We start from the raw sequence: 18144 nt of genomic DNA on the forward strand, positions 1-18144 counted from the left end.
CTAGTAGCTTCTTTGATTACTTCCCTGAATACTTTGCATTTAGAATTTGCTATTGGTAACACCATCAGTTGGTCTCACTGCACAGAACTTCAAAACTGTTTAAGACCACTGATCCCTTTACCCTTGACAGTAGTTATGTCTTTAATTAAATTCCATATTAGTACAGTGATCGCTGCCACCCTTTTACCTGCACAATCTTAATTCACAAAATATCACTGCTAATAACAAGATCAACAGTAACAGTACTGTTTCCTCTTGTTGCCTTTCTAACATGCTGCTGTGGAAAACTATCATCCCAGAAATCCACAAAAGTCTTGCCAGTGTGAGAGTGACCAAACCACAAATTCCAATCAGCATCTGGAAAATTAAAATCCCCAATCATCAGACATTCTGATTTGCTGGCCCACTGTAGCTGTTTGGTATACTCATTGTCATTGTTAAGCAAATTATTGTATTATAGTAGGGTATCATAAGCTTAACAACTGTGTAAAAATAAACTAAAGTGAAATAAATAAAACTGAAAGAATGCATTTTCATGTGGAAAAAGCATCCTCCTTTCAATTTTTTCCATGATATCTGACACCATAAGATGGACCACTAAATTTCATATTTATTTAATTTCTAAGTAAACATTAACATTCAATATTTTCATCAGAGAAAAAAAATATAAAAAAAATTAGCCTGCTTTAAAATTAAAGTAAAATAAAGTTTACCTCATATGCTACAGATCTCTTAATACCAAGAGACCAATCATACATCCCTAAACACATAAGCAAAGACTCTGCAATGAGAGGATTAGCAAAGAATTCTTCTTCTGTGAAAAATTCATATTCCATTATGCGTTTTAATCGTCTAAAACATAAGTGTCTAAGTTGCTGGTGGGAGAGTTCTTCGGTGGGTGTGCGATGAAATAAAGGATCAGACTCCAATGCTCGCCATACTTTCATCTATCAAAATAAGCAGTACATCTTTTATATACATTAAAATAACATATCTTAGTAAATCTGAAACTATTTTACACTGTATAACTGGTATGTTACTAGTAAGAAATGAAATGATACTTTGAATGCATACTTGCCACCTTTTAGACTAAAAAGCTTAAACTCCAGGCCAAGAAGCCAGAGAAGTCACGCTGTTATCAAACCACATGAATTTAAGGGGGTAAACACTTCCAGGACAGAGGCCTAAGCAGACCAGATCCTATCCTGACCCTGGTAAATGTACCAATACTTCCTCATCTGGCATATGTGCCATCATCAAACCATGCATGTGATCCACTCTCTGAAGCCCAGCATTCATAATTGCAATTGTCTGAAGCACATAAACAGTTACACAGTCTAAGAAGCTGCAGTATTTGTGATAATAACACAAACACTACTGGGCAGTATGAGGGTCAGATGTCTCCTCTTGCTGAAGGCAAGGGGTGATATCTCTAGCAGCCAGGAGAGGTGTACTATATACTATACTACATGAATATACCAAACAATGACAGAAAAAGCCTGCTCTAGCAGAAGCATGCCTAAGTAGGCACAAAAAAGCATTCCCCTTAAAGTAACAGGAGATATCACATAACCAACTTGGCCAAGAGCGATCATACTCTTCCCAAAGAAGTTTCATTAAACTCCCTTTCAAAGGTAAAATGTGGGGCAAAGCAAGTGTTCAACACCTTGCCTCAGTGTGTCCAGCTGGAGGATTTTTTGCAGAGATTATTCTCTCTGCCTAGAATTTTATTTCTCATATAGGACAAGACCTATTCAGCTGCTGTGTATTCATTCTATATTCAATTCTATTCAATTATACCTGCTGCACGTAGATGGTCCCAACAAGATATTTTAAGCTTATATGGGAGGATTCAATTCTAATGCAAAGGCTATAGGCGCTTTTAGGTATTTAGCAGGAGAGTTTATGCTTATTTCAAAGGCACAGTTCCAATACACCAAATTGTAAGAGGCTAGAGGTAGAACATACAAGATAACCTTTCAGTGACTGAACAGAAAAAAAAAAAAAAAAACTTCTGTTACCATATAGGTTCAATCATTAGCATAGGCATATGACGCAAGAAACCAAGCTTACACAGCATTAACCACAAAAAAAAAAAAATTCCCATTTCACCCATCCATTCACTCCAAAAGATTGTCCACTTCTTCCTTGAATTTATTTAAGCTGTCAACTTAGATGGAAGTCAACACAATAGATGGAAGTCTGTTCCATCAATCAACTACTTGCTGGCTAAAGGCAAATTTCTGCACATCTATTCTACAACTATCTATGTAATGCAGAATATTTTGTACATATAAAATATTCTGCATTACATATGTATATAATTATGTGGTAACTACTTATGTATCAAAATTAAACTTAAAATTCCAATTAAAATCATGAATTTAATTGATCTAAATTGATTTTAATTGATTTAATTTAATTGATGAATTTAATCATGAAAAATGTGTCAATTTTGGGTTGTACTTTGGCCCTCTTCCTGGTAACCTAAAAGGAGTTTTAATTTTAAATCTCCTGCAGCATTACAGTGTTATAGTCAGATACGGGTTATAATATAAGAACAGCGTTATAGCGAATCAGCGTAAAGTGAACAGTGTTATAACGAGGGCCTGCTGTACTTTTTTGTTGCAGTTTGTGAGACTCACTGAGGACAATTACATCATGTGAATTTTGATACATAAGTAGTTACCACATAATTATATACATATGTAATGCAGAATATTTTATATGTACAAATATTTGAATATTAAATATTTTGATCGCCATTTGTTCCTCTTTTCACTACCATTTATTATTGATTAGGAATTATCCTATGGCACCGACCACAACTCACAAATACATATGTTACCTTATGGGAATGCAGCTCTCGCTTAGCACGGATTCACTTAGCACTGTTTTTCCGGAACGAATTATCAGCATTAAGCGGGGGTCACCTGTACTGGCACATTTCCTAAATCAAAGGTCGCTGACGGCTAATTAATACAATGACAAGGAGAAGGAGAAAGGATAAAAAGGTACAAGAATTGCTAATAAAGTCCTGCATAAAAAACGAGTAAAATTATATATGCATGGGTCTGTCAGTCCCAACCCAATCAGAAAAGGGTTAACACTGTAAATATCAACAACCAAATAAATACATGGGCTGTGTTAGGATATTTAAGAAAAAGAATAGGTGCATGTACACCAATGCTAGAAGTATAGTAAATAAATTTGATGAATTTGAAGTGCAGGTCAAGACATCAAAGGCAGATATTGGTGGGATATCAGAGACAGAAGAATGTCTCAGAAGTTCTGTTTCTGCTGCATGACTTTTCTATAAATACTTCCATGGCACTGTTCTTCTGAATTTGCTCCTATAATTCTCCCTCTGTCTTCCAAACCAGTCCAAACACATGCAACAACTAGTCAGCATCCTTTTACTGTTAAGCTTTAAACAGAACCAACTTTACTTCTTTTTCATTTCTTCAACTTCTGTTTTCTGGATAAACTCCTTTCACACCTATTTCCTAAAAAAATTACAATCTACAGAAATTCCAGTCTAATCCAACAAAATTCCAACTAGTATCTTCTTTCATCATCTCATCCTACCCACATTTCTAAGTACTATATGTTCAAATACCTTTCGTGTTTAGGGTTTCTCAAAAAAAAAAAAAAAAAATTCACGCTATTATTATTTTTGTACAAAAGTATCATAAATGTTCATTTCTGTCCTAATCAGGTCAAGAGTGGATTTACCTTCACAGAAACTGCACTGTACTGGTTTCAGAGGTCATTTTGATATAGAAACTAGGTTAGCCATGCACTGATAATTTTTTCCATGACCTTTCTCACAGTTTGGGAGTGCAATAATGTTGCAGTAAGGTCAGGTCAGTAATGTTGCAGATTTTTCAGATCATTTCCTGGTTTCAGAAATGCCAAAAGATAAACATGATACCATTTGTCTGGAAAGGCACTTTCTTTAAATATTCTGTTGTAGAGAAGTAACAGTGTTTTAAGGGCTAGTTAGCATTAGCATTAGTAGAGGCATTTGATGCAAGAAAGCAAGCTTATGCAGCATCAGCCAAAAAAAAAAAAAAAAAAAAAGTAACATAAATAAATAAAAATAACCACTTCCACTTCACCCCTCTGTTCGTTCGAAATACCTGTCCAGCTGAGCCTTAAACTTATTTAGGCTATCAACTTCCACGACAAGGGATGGAAGTCTGTTCCACCCACCAACCACCCGCTGGCTAAAGGCAAATTTCCGCACATCTATCCTACATCTGTCTTTCCTCAATTTGAATTTATGCCCTCTCAGGTGATTTTTCTGAGCTAGAGGAAGAATCCCATCAGCATTGAGCATGCTCAAACCATTCAAGGCTTTGTACACCTCTATCAGATCACCCCGCTGGTGCCTAGTTTCCAGACATTGTAATTTGCAAAACTTAAGCCTTTCTTCGTAAGAGAACCCCTTTGTTCCATTCACCAATCTAGTTGCCCTTCTCTGTACTCGTTCCAGCAGCTCTACATCCTTCCTGAAATGAGGCCTCCAGGCCTGTATACAGTACTCTAGGTGTGGCCTGACCATTGCCTTATACAAGGGAATAATCACCTCCTTATCCCTGCTAGAAAAATTCCTATATATCATTGACAATACACCATGAGCTACTCTTGCAGCTCGTCTGCACTGCTCAGAGAACTTCATATCTGCCTGCACCACCACCCCCAGGTCCCTTTCATTCTCTACCACTGTCAGTGTAGTACCACAGAGTTGATACGTTGCTCTGGGGTTGCTGTTTCCCATATGTAGTACTTTACATTTGTCAATGTTAAACTTCATTTGCCACCTCGAAGCCCATCTGCTCAACCTTTCCAAATCCTGTTGCAGCAGCATAGTGTCAGTAGTGTCCTTGACAACCCTGCCAACCTTCGTATCGTCTGCAAACTTGGACATTAAGCCTGATATACCATCATCAATATCATTTATAAATACAGAAAACAATAAAGGCCCCAATACTGAACCCTGAGGGACTCCACTAATAACATTAGTCCACGATGAGCAGTGTCCATTGATTACCACTCTCTGTCTTCTCCCCCTCAACCACCCCTTTATCCATAGCAGCAACTTGCCTCCAATGCCACACTGCTCCAATTTGTGCAGCAGTCTTCCATGTGCAACAGTATCAAAAGCCTTTCTAAGATCCAAGTATATAATATCAAAGTTATTCCCTGCATCCAGTTCTTTTGTGACTGCATCATGGTCAGGCAAGACTTCCCCTTAACAAAACCATGCTGTGTCCTAGCTATAACTGAAGTCTTGTCTAGATGATCCTGCAGTGCTTCTTTCACCAGTGCCTCCATTAATTTTCCGGGAACAGAAGTTAAACTCACAGGTCTATAATTACTTGTGTCAGCCTTTGATCCCCCTTTGTGAATTGGGGTCACATTTGCACATCTCCAGTCAATGGGTACCTCCCCTGAGTCCAAGGAAGCTCTCATAATTATGGCTAAGGGTTTGCTTACCTCCTTTGCTGCCTCCTTTAATATAACTGGACAGATCCCATCCACCCCAGGTGCCTTTCTTGTGTTTATCTTCAACAATTTCTCCTCCACTTTGCTCTCAGTTATTACAAGATTCTCTAGCTTACTGCTAGAGTTGAATACACCTCTGGCATTCCCCTCGCTGAATAACTCCTCATGTGTGAATGTCGATGCAAAATATTCATTTAGTTTGTTAGCTACCCGAGCAGGGTCATCAACAGTTGACCCATCGATCTCAAGTGGACCAATCTGATTCATCCCCTTCCTTCTAGAGTTTACATAAGTAAAGAACTCTTTGCTGTTTTTCTTCGCATCCCTTGCCAAGGATCTCTCGTAATCTGCCTTCGCCTGCCTAACCTCCTTTGTAACTTGGTTACAGATCAACTTGTATCTATCATAGGCGTCCGTGTCACGTGTTAATTTGTATGTATCCCATGCATTTTTCTTCTCTGCCATATGCCTCATTAGTTCATCTGACAACCATTTAGGCCTAAACCTTGAACAATATTTCTTAGTTGGTATGTAAAGCCTAGTAGCTTCCACGATAAGTTCTTTGAATGCTTCCCATTTTGAATTTGCTGTTGGCAATATCATCAGTTGATCCCACTGTATAGAATTTAAATACTGTCTCAGTCCATTGTAGTCGCCTTTACGAAAGCAATACCCCTTCCCTTTACCCCTAATGGTAGTTACTTCTTTGAGTAACTCCCACTTCAGCACACTGTGATCACTGCCACCAAGTGGTTCATTTATCTGCAGATTCTTAATGCATGAAGAATCACTACTGATAATCAAATCAAGAGTATTACTCCCTCTAGTTGCCTCCCGAACATGCTGATGTAGAAAACAATCATCCAATAAATCCACAAAAGCCTTGCTTCTGTGTGAGTGACCAGCCCCCAAATTCCAGTCAATATCTGGGAAATTAAAATCCCCCATTATAAGACTCTCTGATTTACTGGCCCACTCTATTTCTCCGAACAGTTTCTTATTATACTCATCAGAGTCATTAGGCCTATAGCACACTCCTACTCTCAATTTTGATCTCCCAATGCTTATGTCACACCAAACTGACTCGACACTGCACTGTCCAGCGATGTCGACTGGCTTCACTTCCTTGGATTTTATGTGTTTTTTAACTAATAGCATAACCCCTCCTCCCTTCCTATCCTGTCTATCCTTTCTGTAGACATTGTACTCCCCAAATTCCAGTTCTGCATTTCTTATATCTGTGTGACACCACGTCTCTGAAATCCCCACAATATCTGCCTTTGATGTTTTGAGCAATACCTCAAATTCATCAAATTTATTTACTAAACTCCTAGCATTGGTGTACACTTGGGTAGTTACTTCTCTACATCAGAAAAGTAACAGTATCTTAAGGGATAGTTCAATAAGTTGTGCTATCAGGATAATCTGCTTCACTGAGTTTGATGGAAGTTAGAGCATAGTGCAATTTTGGCACTGTTCACATCAGATGGTATGCACCACTATACAGAAATTCAAAGTTGATCGCATGTTTTTCAGCTTGTGCTTTTTGTGCCTAAATATACATTAAGTAAGATATCGTAACTGAAAGTTCCATAAAATATCCGACATCTTTTGCCCCTGAATAAAATGGTATTCAGGGAAAGTCTCTACGGACTGCAGATGTGAAAATGTATCCCCAATTCACAAAGGGAATCTAAGGGCGACACGAGTAATTACAGACCAGTTAGTTTAACTTCTGTTCCGTGGCATGATATTTAAAATTAATAAGATCAATAAATTTAATTAATTAATTATCAATACTACACTATCTAATAGAATCCTAAATGCAGTGATGCTTATTACTCTATATAATTTTACGTTACAGCTACCTATTTACCAAAATTAAAAATTTTAATTCCCTACCACCCTCTATAAGAAAACAATGGTTGCAAGATTCAAACGAAACAACAGTTTTACGTATATTAAGTAGTATATCATGTGAAAAATGCCAAAATTGCACCATGCTGTAGTCTCCATTAAATTAGGGGTCAATGAAGCAGGATATCATGATAGCACAACTTATTAAACTATCCCTTAAGATACTGTTACTTTTCTGATGTAGAGAAGTAATCTCTTCTTTGGTTTTGTAACATCCCAACCATTGAGAGTGAGCGTAGGTAGGTCAATGTGTGGGTTTTTTGAGAACACCTGTTGTAGTTTGGCTTATATCATTTTCATTTTTGTGGTTCTTTTAATTGTGAAAGCAATACGCCTGCATCCTTCCCTTTTGTTGGTCTGCTGAATTCATTTCACTTTTGCCCAAACCTGTTTAAAGCAAATGAGATTTGCAGTTGATGGGAAACTTCCTGAAGACGTTCCATGCTCTATTTTCTTTTTTAGCTGCAATACATGTATTATTCCGCTGCACCTTTGAGCATGCTGATATTTGTGGGATTGTTTTAGAAAGAACTGCTTGGTCCACTGCCTGTAGTATTTGGTTAGATATGTATTCTATTGCCAAGTTTATGGATGTTTATTGAAACTGCTTTTCCTCTAGTGCTGTCAGCTGCTTGTATACTTCCCATTCAGCATTCAAAAATTTCCAGTAATTTTTTGATAGTTTGTCCATGCTTGTCCAGGTTTTGACTTCCCCCACAGTAGGTGGTGATTACTGACATCCCCTAAGATACAGTGGGGTTAAGGAAGTTGTACCATTAATTCTTCTAAGTTGGCATGGCTTATATCTTGAGTAGGGGATAAGTATAACAAAACTATAGTTAAATCAAAATTAGCATTGACTTGTGCTGCAACTGCCTCAAGGTGGTTTTAGTGGATTGGTTTCAAAGGTATCAGAATCAATTATCAACATTATCCCTCCTCCATCTCCACCATGTGTGACACAATGACACAACCTTGCTGATGTATTATGTAGTTCCAGAGCAAAATAGTTATATGCAGTTTAGATTGGTATCCCGTAGACAAGAGACAATAGGGTCATATTGTGACAGGAGATCTCAGGGGTCAATCAAATTACTCCATAACCTCTACAATTCCACTGCAAGAAGGTGCAACCTTCTTGCAGTGCAACCAAAGGTTTATGTCACTCAACTTTACTTTCAACCTTCTTTGAAAAGTATGGTTTTTCAGTATCCATCTCCTCTTCAGTGAATAGTTCTAGAAGCTATTAGTGTGAACTATCTTCTATAAGTTTGGCTTAGTGTGAACTATCTTCTATAAGTTTGCCTTAGTGTGAACTATCTTCTATAAGTTTGCCTTAGTGTGAACTATCTTCTATAAGTTTGCCTTAGTGTGAACTATCTTCTATAAGTTTGCCTTAGTGTGAACTATCTTCAATAAGTTTGCCTTAGTGTGAACTATCTTCGAAAAGTCCATACAGCCTGTTTGATTTGCATCAGGAATAGCAGATACCTTAGAATTCTCTGCAAAACAGCATTTGGTTGTACAGCAATTGGTATGTTTACAGCTTTACTTTGCTCATGGGCACAGCAGCCAATAGTGATCTTGCCCACTCAACCAATGATTCACTTGATAGTATGGTTCATCATCATCATCAGCCATTTTCAATCCACTGCAGGATGAAGGCCTCTCCAGCAACTTTCCAGTTCCTTCTGTTTTGAGCACTGGCCATCCATTTACTACCCACAAACTCATGAATTTCATCTATCCATCTCCGCCTTTGTCTTCCAGGTTTTCTTCTAGCTCCTCTTGGATACCACTCTGTTATTTTCTTAGTCCATCTGTCATCATGTCTTCGGGCTATGTGTCCTGCCCAAGACCATTTTAGTTCTTTAGTTTTAATAAGAATGTCCTTTACTTGAGTTTGTTGCCTAATCCATGTGTTTCTCTCCTTATCTAACAGTCTGATTCCCAATATGATTTGTTCCATTCTTCGCTGTGTAGTTCTCAGCTTCTCTTCCATTCTTTTGGTGAGTGCCCAAGTTTCACTTCCATAAGTCATGGTGGGGAGTATACATTGGTTCATTATTTTACGTTTCAGACAAATTGGGATATTGCTCTTCAGTATGTGACTATATTTCCTGAATGCTATCCATCCAAAATTTATTCTTCTCTTGACTTCCAGCCATTTATCATTATTACAGCTAATAACTTGTCCCAGATAAGTATATGACTCCACCTTTTCAATTACTGCTCCTTCAATCATTATTTCCCTTTCTGTGGCATACTTGTTCATCATTACTTTTGTTTTAGCCATATTCATCATTAGTCCAAAATCCTTACTAGCTGTGCATAACTGATTAAGATTTTCCTCTAATTCTTTGGGATCATGGCTTATGACCACAATGTCATCTGCAAATCGTAAATGGTTTAGGTACTCTCCATTCACACTGACTCCTTTCTGCGACCAGTCTAATCTTCTGAAAGCGTCCTCAAGGGCAGCAGTAAACAGCTTCGGAGATATTGTCTCCTTGTCGAACTCCTTTCTCAATTTTAAATTTCCTACTGTCTTTGTCTAGCCTAATAAAGGAGGTAGCACTCTCATATATTTTCTTTAAAATCATAATATATGGGGTATCAATGCTTTGTCTTTCCAGTGCCCGAAACATGCTGAATGGAGTCAAATGCCTTTTCATAATCCACAGATGCCAGGCATAATGGTGTTTTATATTCATTTGCTTTCTCCATTAGCTGTGATATTACGTGAAGGTGATCCATAGTTGAGAATCCTGTCCTAAAGCCAGCTTGCTCTTTCGGTTGATTCTCATCAAGTATTCTTTCTAATCTGTTAGTAATGACCCTTGTGAACAACTTGTAGATGTGGGATAACAAGCTAATTGGTCTGTAATTTCCAATTTCTGATTTATCTCCTTTCTTGTGCAGCAAAACTATGATTGCATTATTCCACTGCTTAGGCGTCACACCTTTTCTAATGCACTTTGTGAAGAGCCTTGCCAGTTTTTGTGTTATGTCTCTTCCTCCCAATTTTAACAACTCTTCAGTAACTTCATCTTTCCCCGGGGCTTTCTGATTCTTCAATGCATGTTCTACCTCATCAGGAAGAATATCGGGTATGTCGTATGTGTTGCTACTTTGCAATCCATCTTCCCCACTGCTGGTATCATTCCCTCGCTCCTTGTATAATTCTCTATAGCAGTCTTCTGCTATTTGAATTATGCCTTTTCTGCTGTTTATAAGTACACCATCGCTATTCTTCAGTTTCAGTATCATTTGTCTTTCTGTATTACTGCTCATGGCTGCTGATTTAAATCCTTTGTTTTCCCTTAATGCTTGTTCTACTTTTCTTGTGTTAAATCTTCTTATGTCCTCTCCGAGTCTCTTTCTAATGGCTTTGCATAACTCAGTATACTCAATTTTCTCCCTGTCAGTGTTTTTCTTGCTTTTCATTTGTCGTCTTCGGTTCATCATGAGTTCATCAGTTCATCAGTTTTTTCCTTTCCTTTCCTACATCTATATCAAGTGTACATCTTACCATTCTGTGATCACTTCCAACATTTACCTTATTCAGGACAGTAACATCATTCACAATATATCTTCTGTTAGTGAGGATGAAGTCGATTTCATTAGTAGTTAATCCATTTGGACTCTTCCATGTCCACTTTCTGTTCACCCTTTTCTTGAAAAAAGTGTTTATTACTGACAGTCCTTGAGATTCTGCAAATTCCACAAGTCTTTCACCTCTTTCATTTCTTTCACCAATTCCAAAATTTCCTATAGTTCCCCTTTCTGCGCTGTTTTGTCTTTTTCCAACCTTAGCATTGAAGTCTCCCATAATAATAGTGTAGTGGGTTTTCTGCTCATCTAGAAGACTCTCAATTTCGGTGTACATTTCTTCAACCTCTTCATCATCATGGCTCGATGTTGGTGCATAAATCATTATAATCTTTAGCTTGTATCTCTTCGAAATCTTGAGTATTAGTCTTGACACTCTTGGTGATGTACTTTTGAATTCCAAAATGTTGTTTTTAAAATCTTTATGGACCAGAAACCCAACTCCACCTTCACTCCTTTCACTGTTTCCATTGGTGTACAGCAGATTTCCACTTGATAAAGTTATAAGTGATTCATTTCTTCTTCTTGTTTCAGCCAAACCGATGATACTCCAATTCACATTTTCTAATTCCTTTTCCAGCTCTAATATCCTGTCTTCACCGATGAGTGTTCTTACGTTATAATAGGCCAAGTTCAGTTTCCGTGCATGGCAGCCTGGTCGTACCCAGAGATTCTTAGCACCCTCTGCTTCCACTCTGATCCTCTCGCTGCCGTAAGAGGGAGAGTGAAAGCTGCTGGGGACTGAGGGCCATTTGTTTCGTCGTGCTTTCATATGCTGGAGGGCTTGGTCTTTTCCTCTTCACGCTGACCAGGCGTCTTGATGGTATGGTTACTTGGGCATTAATTGGCTTATTAGTATTTGAGGCAAATAAGGATTTTTTGGCCTCTAGGTTACATTGTGTTCAGTTTTGTATTGTCATGTCTTTTTTTTCATGTTTCCAAAGGTTACACTCCTCAGAATATGCCCGATGCACTCCTTTGCAGTTAAGACAATGGCATTGTGGCTGTGCAGTTAACATTAATGTGTGCAGTGGAACCACATGTGTCACAGGCAGCTGCTTCTCTTCAGACTGTGAGTGCCCAAACTTCTGGCACTTGCAGCAGTGTAAGGGGTTTGTGATGCAGGCTTTCATGGCAGTTAACTTAGCCTGCTTTGATCACTGTAATTAGTTTGGGATTGTCAAAAGAATTATGTTCTGAAATATACCATCCTGCTTTGTCATAATTCATCTGACATTGACGACTCCTTAACCTTGCAGTTCTTGTTTTAATTCTTCATCTGGCAGACAATGATGAGGTCCCTTTCAGTGATGACAGCTCTTGACATGTTCGGGAAAAAAAGTGTAGCAAAACATGTAACAGAGGTTCCACCAAAATTTTTAGTTTTTGCAGTTGCTCAGACTGTCCAGCAGTGGTAACTTCAACTAGTATCTCCTGATCTTCAACAACAAGCTGTCTTAGGGTTACCTATTGTACTTTCTTGTCATTTCTGTGAAAGTAATGGTGAGAGTTTTCCCAATCGGTTGTTCTTTAGTTGAATGGATAATGAAAAATGTTGGAGCTTGGATTCTGTCTATCAGTCAGTCAGTCTTTTGATGTTTTGCTGCAACAGAACCAAGTTCCTTCGTTTTCAACCTGTCAAAGTTTAATCCTGGTGGATTTATGGGCTTGGAAACTATTTGCTCCATTTTGCCTTGGAAGGGAGGTTCCTCCCCTCCCCCCTCGAGGTTACCAGTCCTGCCATTTGGAGGCAAGAGCCGTGCCACCTTGTAACCAAGCAGTAGTGGGTTGCTAATAAAAATAAAATGAAAAGAAGAAAGAAAGAAGGTTACTTTTCCACCTGATCTAGTAAAGTGATTTCTTTGCTAAGGATTATTTAACTGAATATTAATATAATGCTGCAAACAAGGAAATAATTGTATTTCTTCAAGAAAGGTAACGAATTTACTAGCAAAGACACTTGATCACAAAATGCTTGGCACTGGGGCTATTCTGATGAGGAATTTGAAAAATATTTTTATGCACTAAGTGAAATGACAAATGATGCCACACAAGAACAAAGACAATAATGCAATATTGTTGACAACACCCCACGAGCTGCCCTGACAGCCTGTCTGCATGGCTCAGAGAACTTCATATCTAACTTTTCCACTATCCTGAGTGTAATACCACACTGCTGGTACATTACTCTGAGATTATTGCCACGCATATGCAGCACCTTGCATTTGTCAATGTTAAACTTCAAATGCCATTTCCCAGCCCATCTGCCTAATTTTTCTGGATCATGTTGCAGTAGCATACCTTCATTACTATCAATAACCACCCTGCCAACCTTTGTATCATTTGCAAACTTAGACATTAAGCCTGATATACCTTCATCAATATCATTAATAAATATAGAAAACAACAATGGGCTCAGCACTGTCAGTCATCATCAAACATCAATCCATGAAGGGCAATGTCTATTAATAACCATTCAACCATCCCTTTATCCAAAACAGTAACTAGCACTTAATGTAATACAGCTCCAATTTGTACAGCACTCCTTTATGTGCATCAGTATCAAAAGCCTTCCTGAAATCCAAGTATATGATATCAAAATTATTTTTTGCACCCAATTCCTTTGTAACTGCATCTATTTACAAAGATGAAGGAACCACAGCATTCATAAACATTTTGGTTTCTTATAATGTTCAGTTATTAATTAAATTTCTAAAATATGTTATTACAATGCAGTGCAGTATAATGAAATTAGTTAATTGTGCATACGTACTCATGTTCTTCAATCACCTCATTTGATCTAAAAGTATGGGTTTTTTTTTATTCTTTTTGATTTATCTCTATTCCTTCAAACGTTATGCAATACGAAAATATAATAACAGCAAAATCCAAAAACAATAACAAAGAAACAAACTAAATACAGACCTAGGTTTTTTGATTAATTGCTGTAACAATAATGTGGCTAACAAATGTGTAAAACAACTCCACAGAGAACTCATTTTCAGCCCATGTGATAAATAAAGCTTTTCAGCAGTACAATTGAACACGCTAGATTAGACATCTCTAAATTAATTTCCACCAACAATATGATATTTAAGTACTTTAAAAGAAAAGGTTCTACAACACAGGGATTTCACTAACCTTAGAATGCATTTATCCATCAGCACCACTAAAACTCACTAATCATCATCATTCTACTCTTCCATTTGGCAAGGTTAAGTCCCTATTTAGATATCGTCCTCCATTGTTGTCGATCTCTTGAATCTTGCATCATTTGTTGATAACTCTGAAAGCCTGTGTTTTCCTTTAGGCATTGAAGCCATTCTCTTTTGGGTCTTCCTGGTGGTCTCATCTCAAAATCTTCCTGTCAATACTACATCAGGCAGCCCGTGTTGTGTCATCCGGTTCACATGTCCAAACCACTGAAGTTGTTTTTTGTAGATCTGCTCTATTAATCTGCGTTCAAAATTTAAATCTCTCCTTACTTGTTCATTAGTTTTATGTTCTCTCCAATTTTTTATTGATTTTCCTTAGACATCTCATTTCAAATTACATTATTTTTTGCCTTTCTTTCTTATTTATTCTCCAATTCTCTGATCCATAAGTTGCTGTGAGTATGATGACAGTTTCATATAGTTTAATTTTTAGACTATTTGAGATTTTATTGCTCTTCCATATGTTTTTGAGTTTGTTCATGTTTGTCCATCCAATGTTCAGTCTGTGATTAATTTGGTCAATATTACTTAGGTTTCCAGTTATTTGAGAGCACAGGTATACAAATTTTTGTACTTGTTCTATTTGTTGATTTTGGATGTTTATGTCTTCTATGTTTTTTTCCAATTTGCATTACTTTGGTTTTATTTATATTAATTCCATAATTGTTGCTGCTTTATTGATGTTTGTTAATATTTCTTTTAGTTGTTCTTTGGTTTCTGTTAAAATCACAATATCATCTGCATATTTTATGTGGTTTATATTTTTTCCATTTATTATTGTGCCTCTTTTTTCTTCAATTGATTTCATTAGTTCTTCTAGGTAGATATTAAATAGATATGGAAATAAAGGGCATCCCAGCATGACTCCTTCCTTTCTCTTTTCAAATTTCTCTGTTTTAAGGTTGCTGAATTTTACTACTGCTCTTGTATTTTTGTAGAAATTGTTTACAAACATGATTATTTCATGATCAAGTGGAATTTTTTATAGTTGCTTCATTAAATTTTCTCTGTTTACAGAGTTAAATGCCTACTTGAAATCGATGAAGCACAGATAAAGAGGTTTCTTCTTATTCCAATATTTTTCTGCAATCTGTTTTTTCTAAATCCTGCTTGTTCTTCACCTATTGTCTCTTCATATGTTTTAAGTATCCTATTTTGTAAATTCCTTATAAATATTTTATATATATGGTTTAAAAGGGTAATGGGTCTATAATTCTGGAAATTTTCTTTATCTCCTTTTTTGTGTATAGGTACTATTATTCCACTTTTCCAGTCTTCTGGTATATCACCTGTAAATAAAATTAGATTAAACAATTGTGTGAGGTGTTTTAACATTGCATTGCCTCGAATTTCCATAGTTCTGTTTGGATACCATCATTTCCAGGTGCCTTGTCATTCTTCATTTGGCTAATTGCTTTCTGAACTTCTTTTGTTATCGAAGGTGCTTTATCTCTTCTATTTTTTTAATTTCTTGTGTGTTTCCTGTTTTTATATTGTTTTTATTTTTCATCTTCAGTGTTTTCAGGATGTATGTTTTAGAGAGTTCCTTTATAACCCAGTAAGTTGTTTTAGAGTTGTGACATTTATTTACCTCTTCGCACTGCTGTGCTTTGCCTTTCAACCATTTCCTTTTAACAGCTTTACATAGGTTGTCTATTTTTTTTTTTTAGGGTTTTATATTTTTTCTAGACTATTTCCTTTGTTTAGGAGGTTTTTCATGTCTTTTTTCCATCCATACATCTAAAATTTCTGCTGTAATCCAAGGATTATTTGGTTTTGGTCCCAATGTTTAGTTTTCTCCCATATATTTTCCACAGATAATGAATAGTTTATATCTTTTAATTTTTCTTGTAGCATTTTCCCATAAATTTCCTTTATTTTGTCTTCTTCAAATCGTGATATATTTAATGTTGCTCTATTGTTCTTTGGCTTCGTATTTTAAAATTTCCATTTAATTATTGCTGCTAGAAGTTCATGGTTATCATCTTTTAAGGGCACATGGTTATCATCATAGAGCGGTTATCATCTTTTAAGGGCACAAAAGGTGATATAGTTGTACACGTTGGCACTAATGACATTAAGAGTAGGAGACCGGCGGAATTACTTGACAAGTACAGGTCACTGATGAAAAAAAGCCGTGAATTAGGGTTGACATTGAAAGTGTCTGCAATTCTGCCCAGACACGATAGGAGGGAGTATATGATGAGAGCCCTGTCAATCAATTCGGCCCTGGAAAGATTGTGCAGGGCTCAAGGGGTAGAATTTTTTTCAGCCTGGTCTGTACTTGTTAACAGGAGAGACTGCTTCTACAGGGATGGGATACACTTAAATAGAAAGGGTGCAAGAATGTTTGCTGATGCTATCGAGGCAATGTTAGGTGGGTCGGAAAACTGCTAGATTGGGGGGATACAAGGACTAATAGATTAACAGTAGCCACTGGCAGAGGTGAAAGTGATTCTTGCACTGCTTCTATTGGAATGAGCCGCAGCCTGGAAAATAAGATGCAGGATATTTCAGAGACTGCTGGGAATCATTGGGGTACAAGTAAACACATGGGTTGTGTTAGGGTAGCTAAGAAAAAGAACAGGTGCATGTATACTTGTGTGTACACCAATGCTAGGAGTTTAGTAAATAAATTTGATGAATTTGAGGTATTGCTCAAAACATCAAAGGCAGATATTGTGGGGATTTCAGAGACGTGGTGTCACACAGATATAAGAAATGCAGAACTGGAATTTGGGGAGTACAACGTCTACAGAAAGGATAGACAGGATAGGAAGGGAGGAGGGGTTATGCTATTAGTTAAAAAACACATAAAATCCAAGGAAGTGAAGCCAGTCGACATCGCTGGACAGTGCAGTGTCGAGTCAGTTTGGTGTGACATAAGCATTGGGAGATCAAAATTGAGAGTAGGAGTGTGCTATAGGCCTAATGACTCTGATGAGTATAATAAGAAACTGTTCGGAGAAATAGAGTGGGCCAGTAAATCAGAGAGTCTTATAATGGGGGATTTTAATTTCCCAGATATTGACTGGAATTTGGGGGCTGGTCACTCACACAGAAGCAAGGCTTTTGTGGATTTATTGGATGATTGTTTTCTACATCAGCATGTTCGGGAGGCAACTAGAGGGAGTAATACTCTTGATTTGATTATCAGTAGTGATTCTTCATGCATTAAGAATCTGCAGATAAATGAACCACTTGGTGGCAGTGATCACAGTGTGCTGAAGTGGGAGTTACTCAAAGAAGTAACCACCATTAGGGGTAAAGGGAAGGGGTATTGCTTTCGTAAAGGCGACTACAATGGACTGAGACAGTATTTAAATTCTATACAGTGGGATCAACTGATGATATTGCCAACAGCAAATTCAAAATGGGAAGCATTCAAAGAACTTATCGTGGAAGCTACTAGGCTTTACATACCAACTAAGAAATATTGTTCAAGGTTTAGGCCTAAATGGTTGTCAGATGAACTAATGAGGCATATGGCAGAGAAGAAAAATGCATGGGATACATACAAATTAACACATGACACGGACGCCTATGATAGATACAAGTTGATCTGTAACCAAGTTACAAAGGAGGTTAGGCAGGCGAAGGCAGATTACGAGAGATCCTTGGCAAGGGATGCGAAGAAAAACAGCAAAGAGTTCTTTACTTATGTAAACTCTAGAAGGAAGGGGATGAATCAGATTGGTCCACATGAGATCGATGGGTCAACTGTTGATGATCCTGCTCGGGTAGCTAACAAACTAAATGAATATTTTGCATCGACATTCACACATGAGGAGTTATTCAGCGAGGGGAATGCCAGAGGTGTATTCAACTCTAGCAGTAAGCTAGAGAATCTTGTAATAACTGAGAGCAAAGTGGAGGAGAAATTGTTGAA

General features: G+C 37.3%; 1 protein-coding gene across 2 annotated transcripts in view; it reads right to left on the minus strand.

The window, feature by feature from the left end:
- The window catches only part of LOC150085950 (peroxisomal acyl-coenzyme A oxidase 3-like), a 357646-nt gene that overhangs the window by 252232 nt on the left and 87270 nt on the right, over nucleotides 1–18144 (minus strand). For both annotated transcript variants that reach the window (XM_090373609.1, XM_090373610.1), the window contains one exon: nucleotides 714–947. In XM_090373609.1, coding sequence (XP_090229735.1) covers nucleotides 714–947 — 234 coding nt within the window. The remainder of the gene's footprint in view (nucleotides 1–713; nucleotides 948–18144) is intronic.

Source organism: Mastigoproctus giganteus, chromosome 5, assembly GCF_048544385.1.
Source record: "Mastigoproctus giganteus isolate SK-2022 chromosome 5, ASM4854438v1, whole genome shotgun sequence".
Lineage (NCBI taxonomy): Eukaryota > Metazoa > Arthropoda > Arachnida > Uropygi > Thelyphonidae > Mastigoproctus > Mastigoproctus giganteus.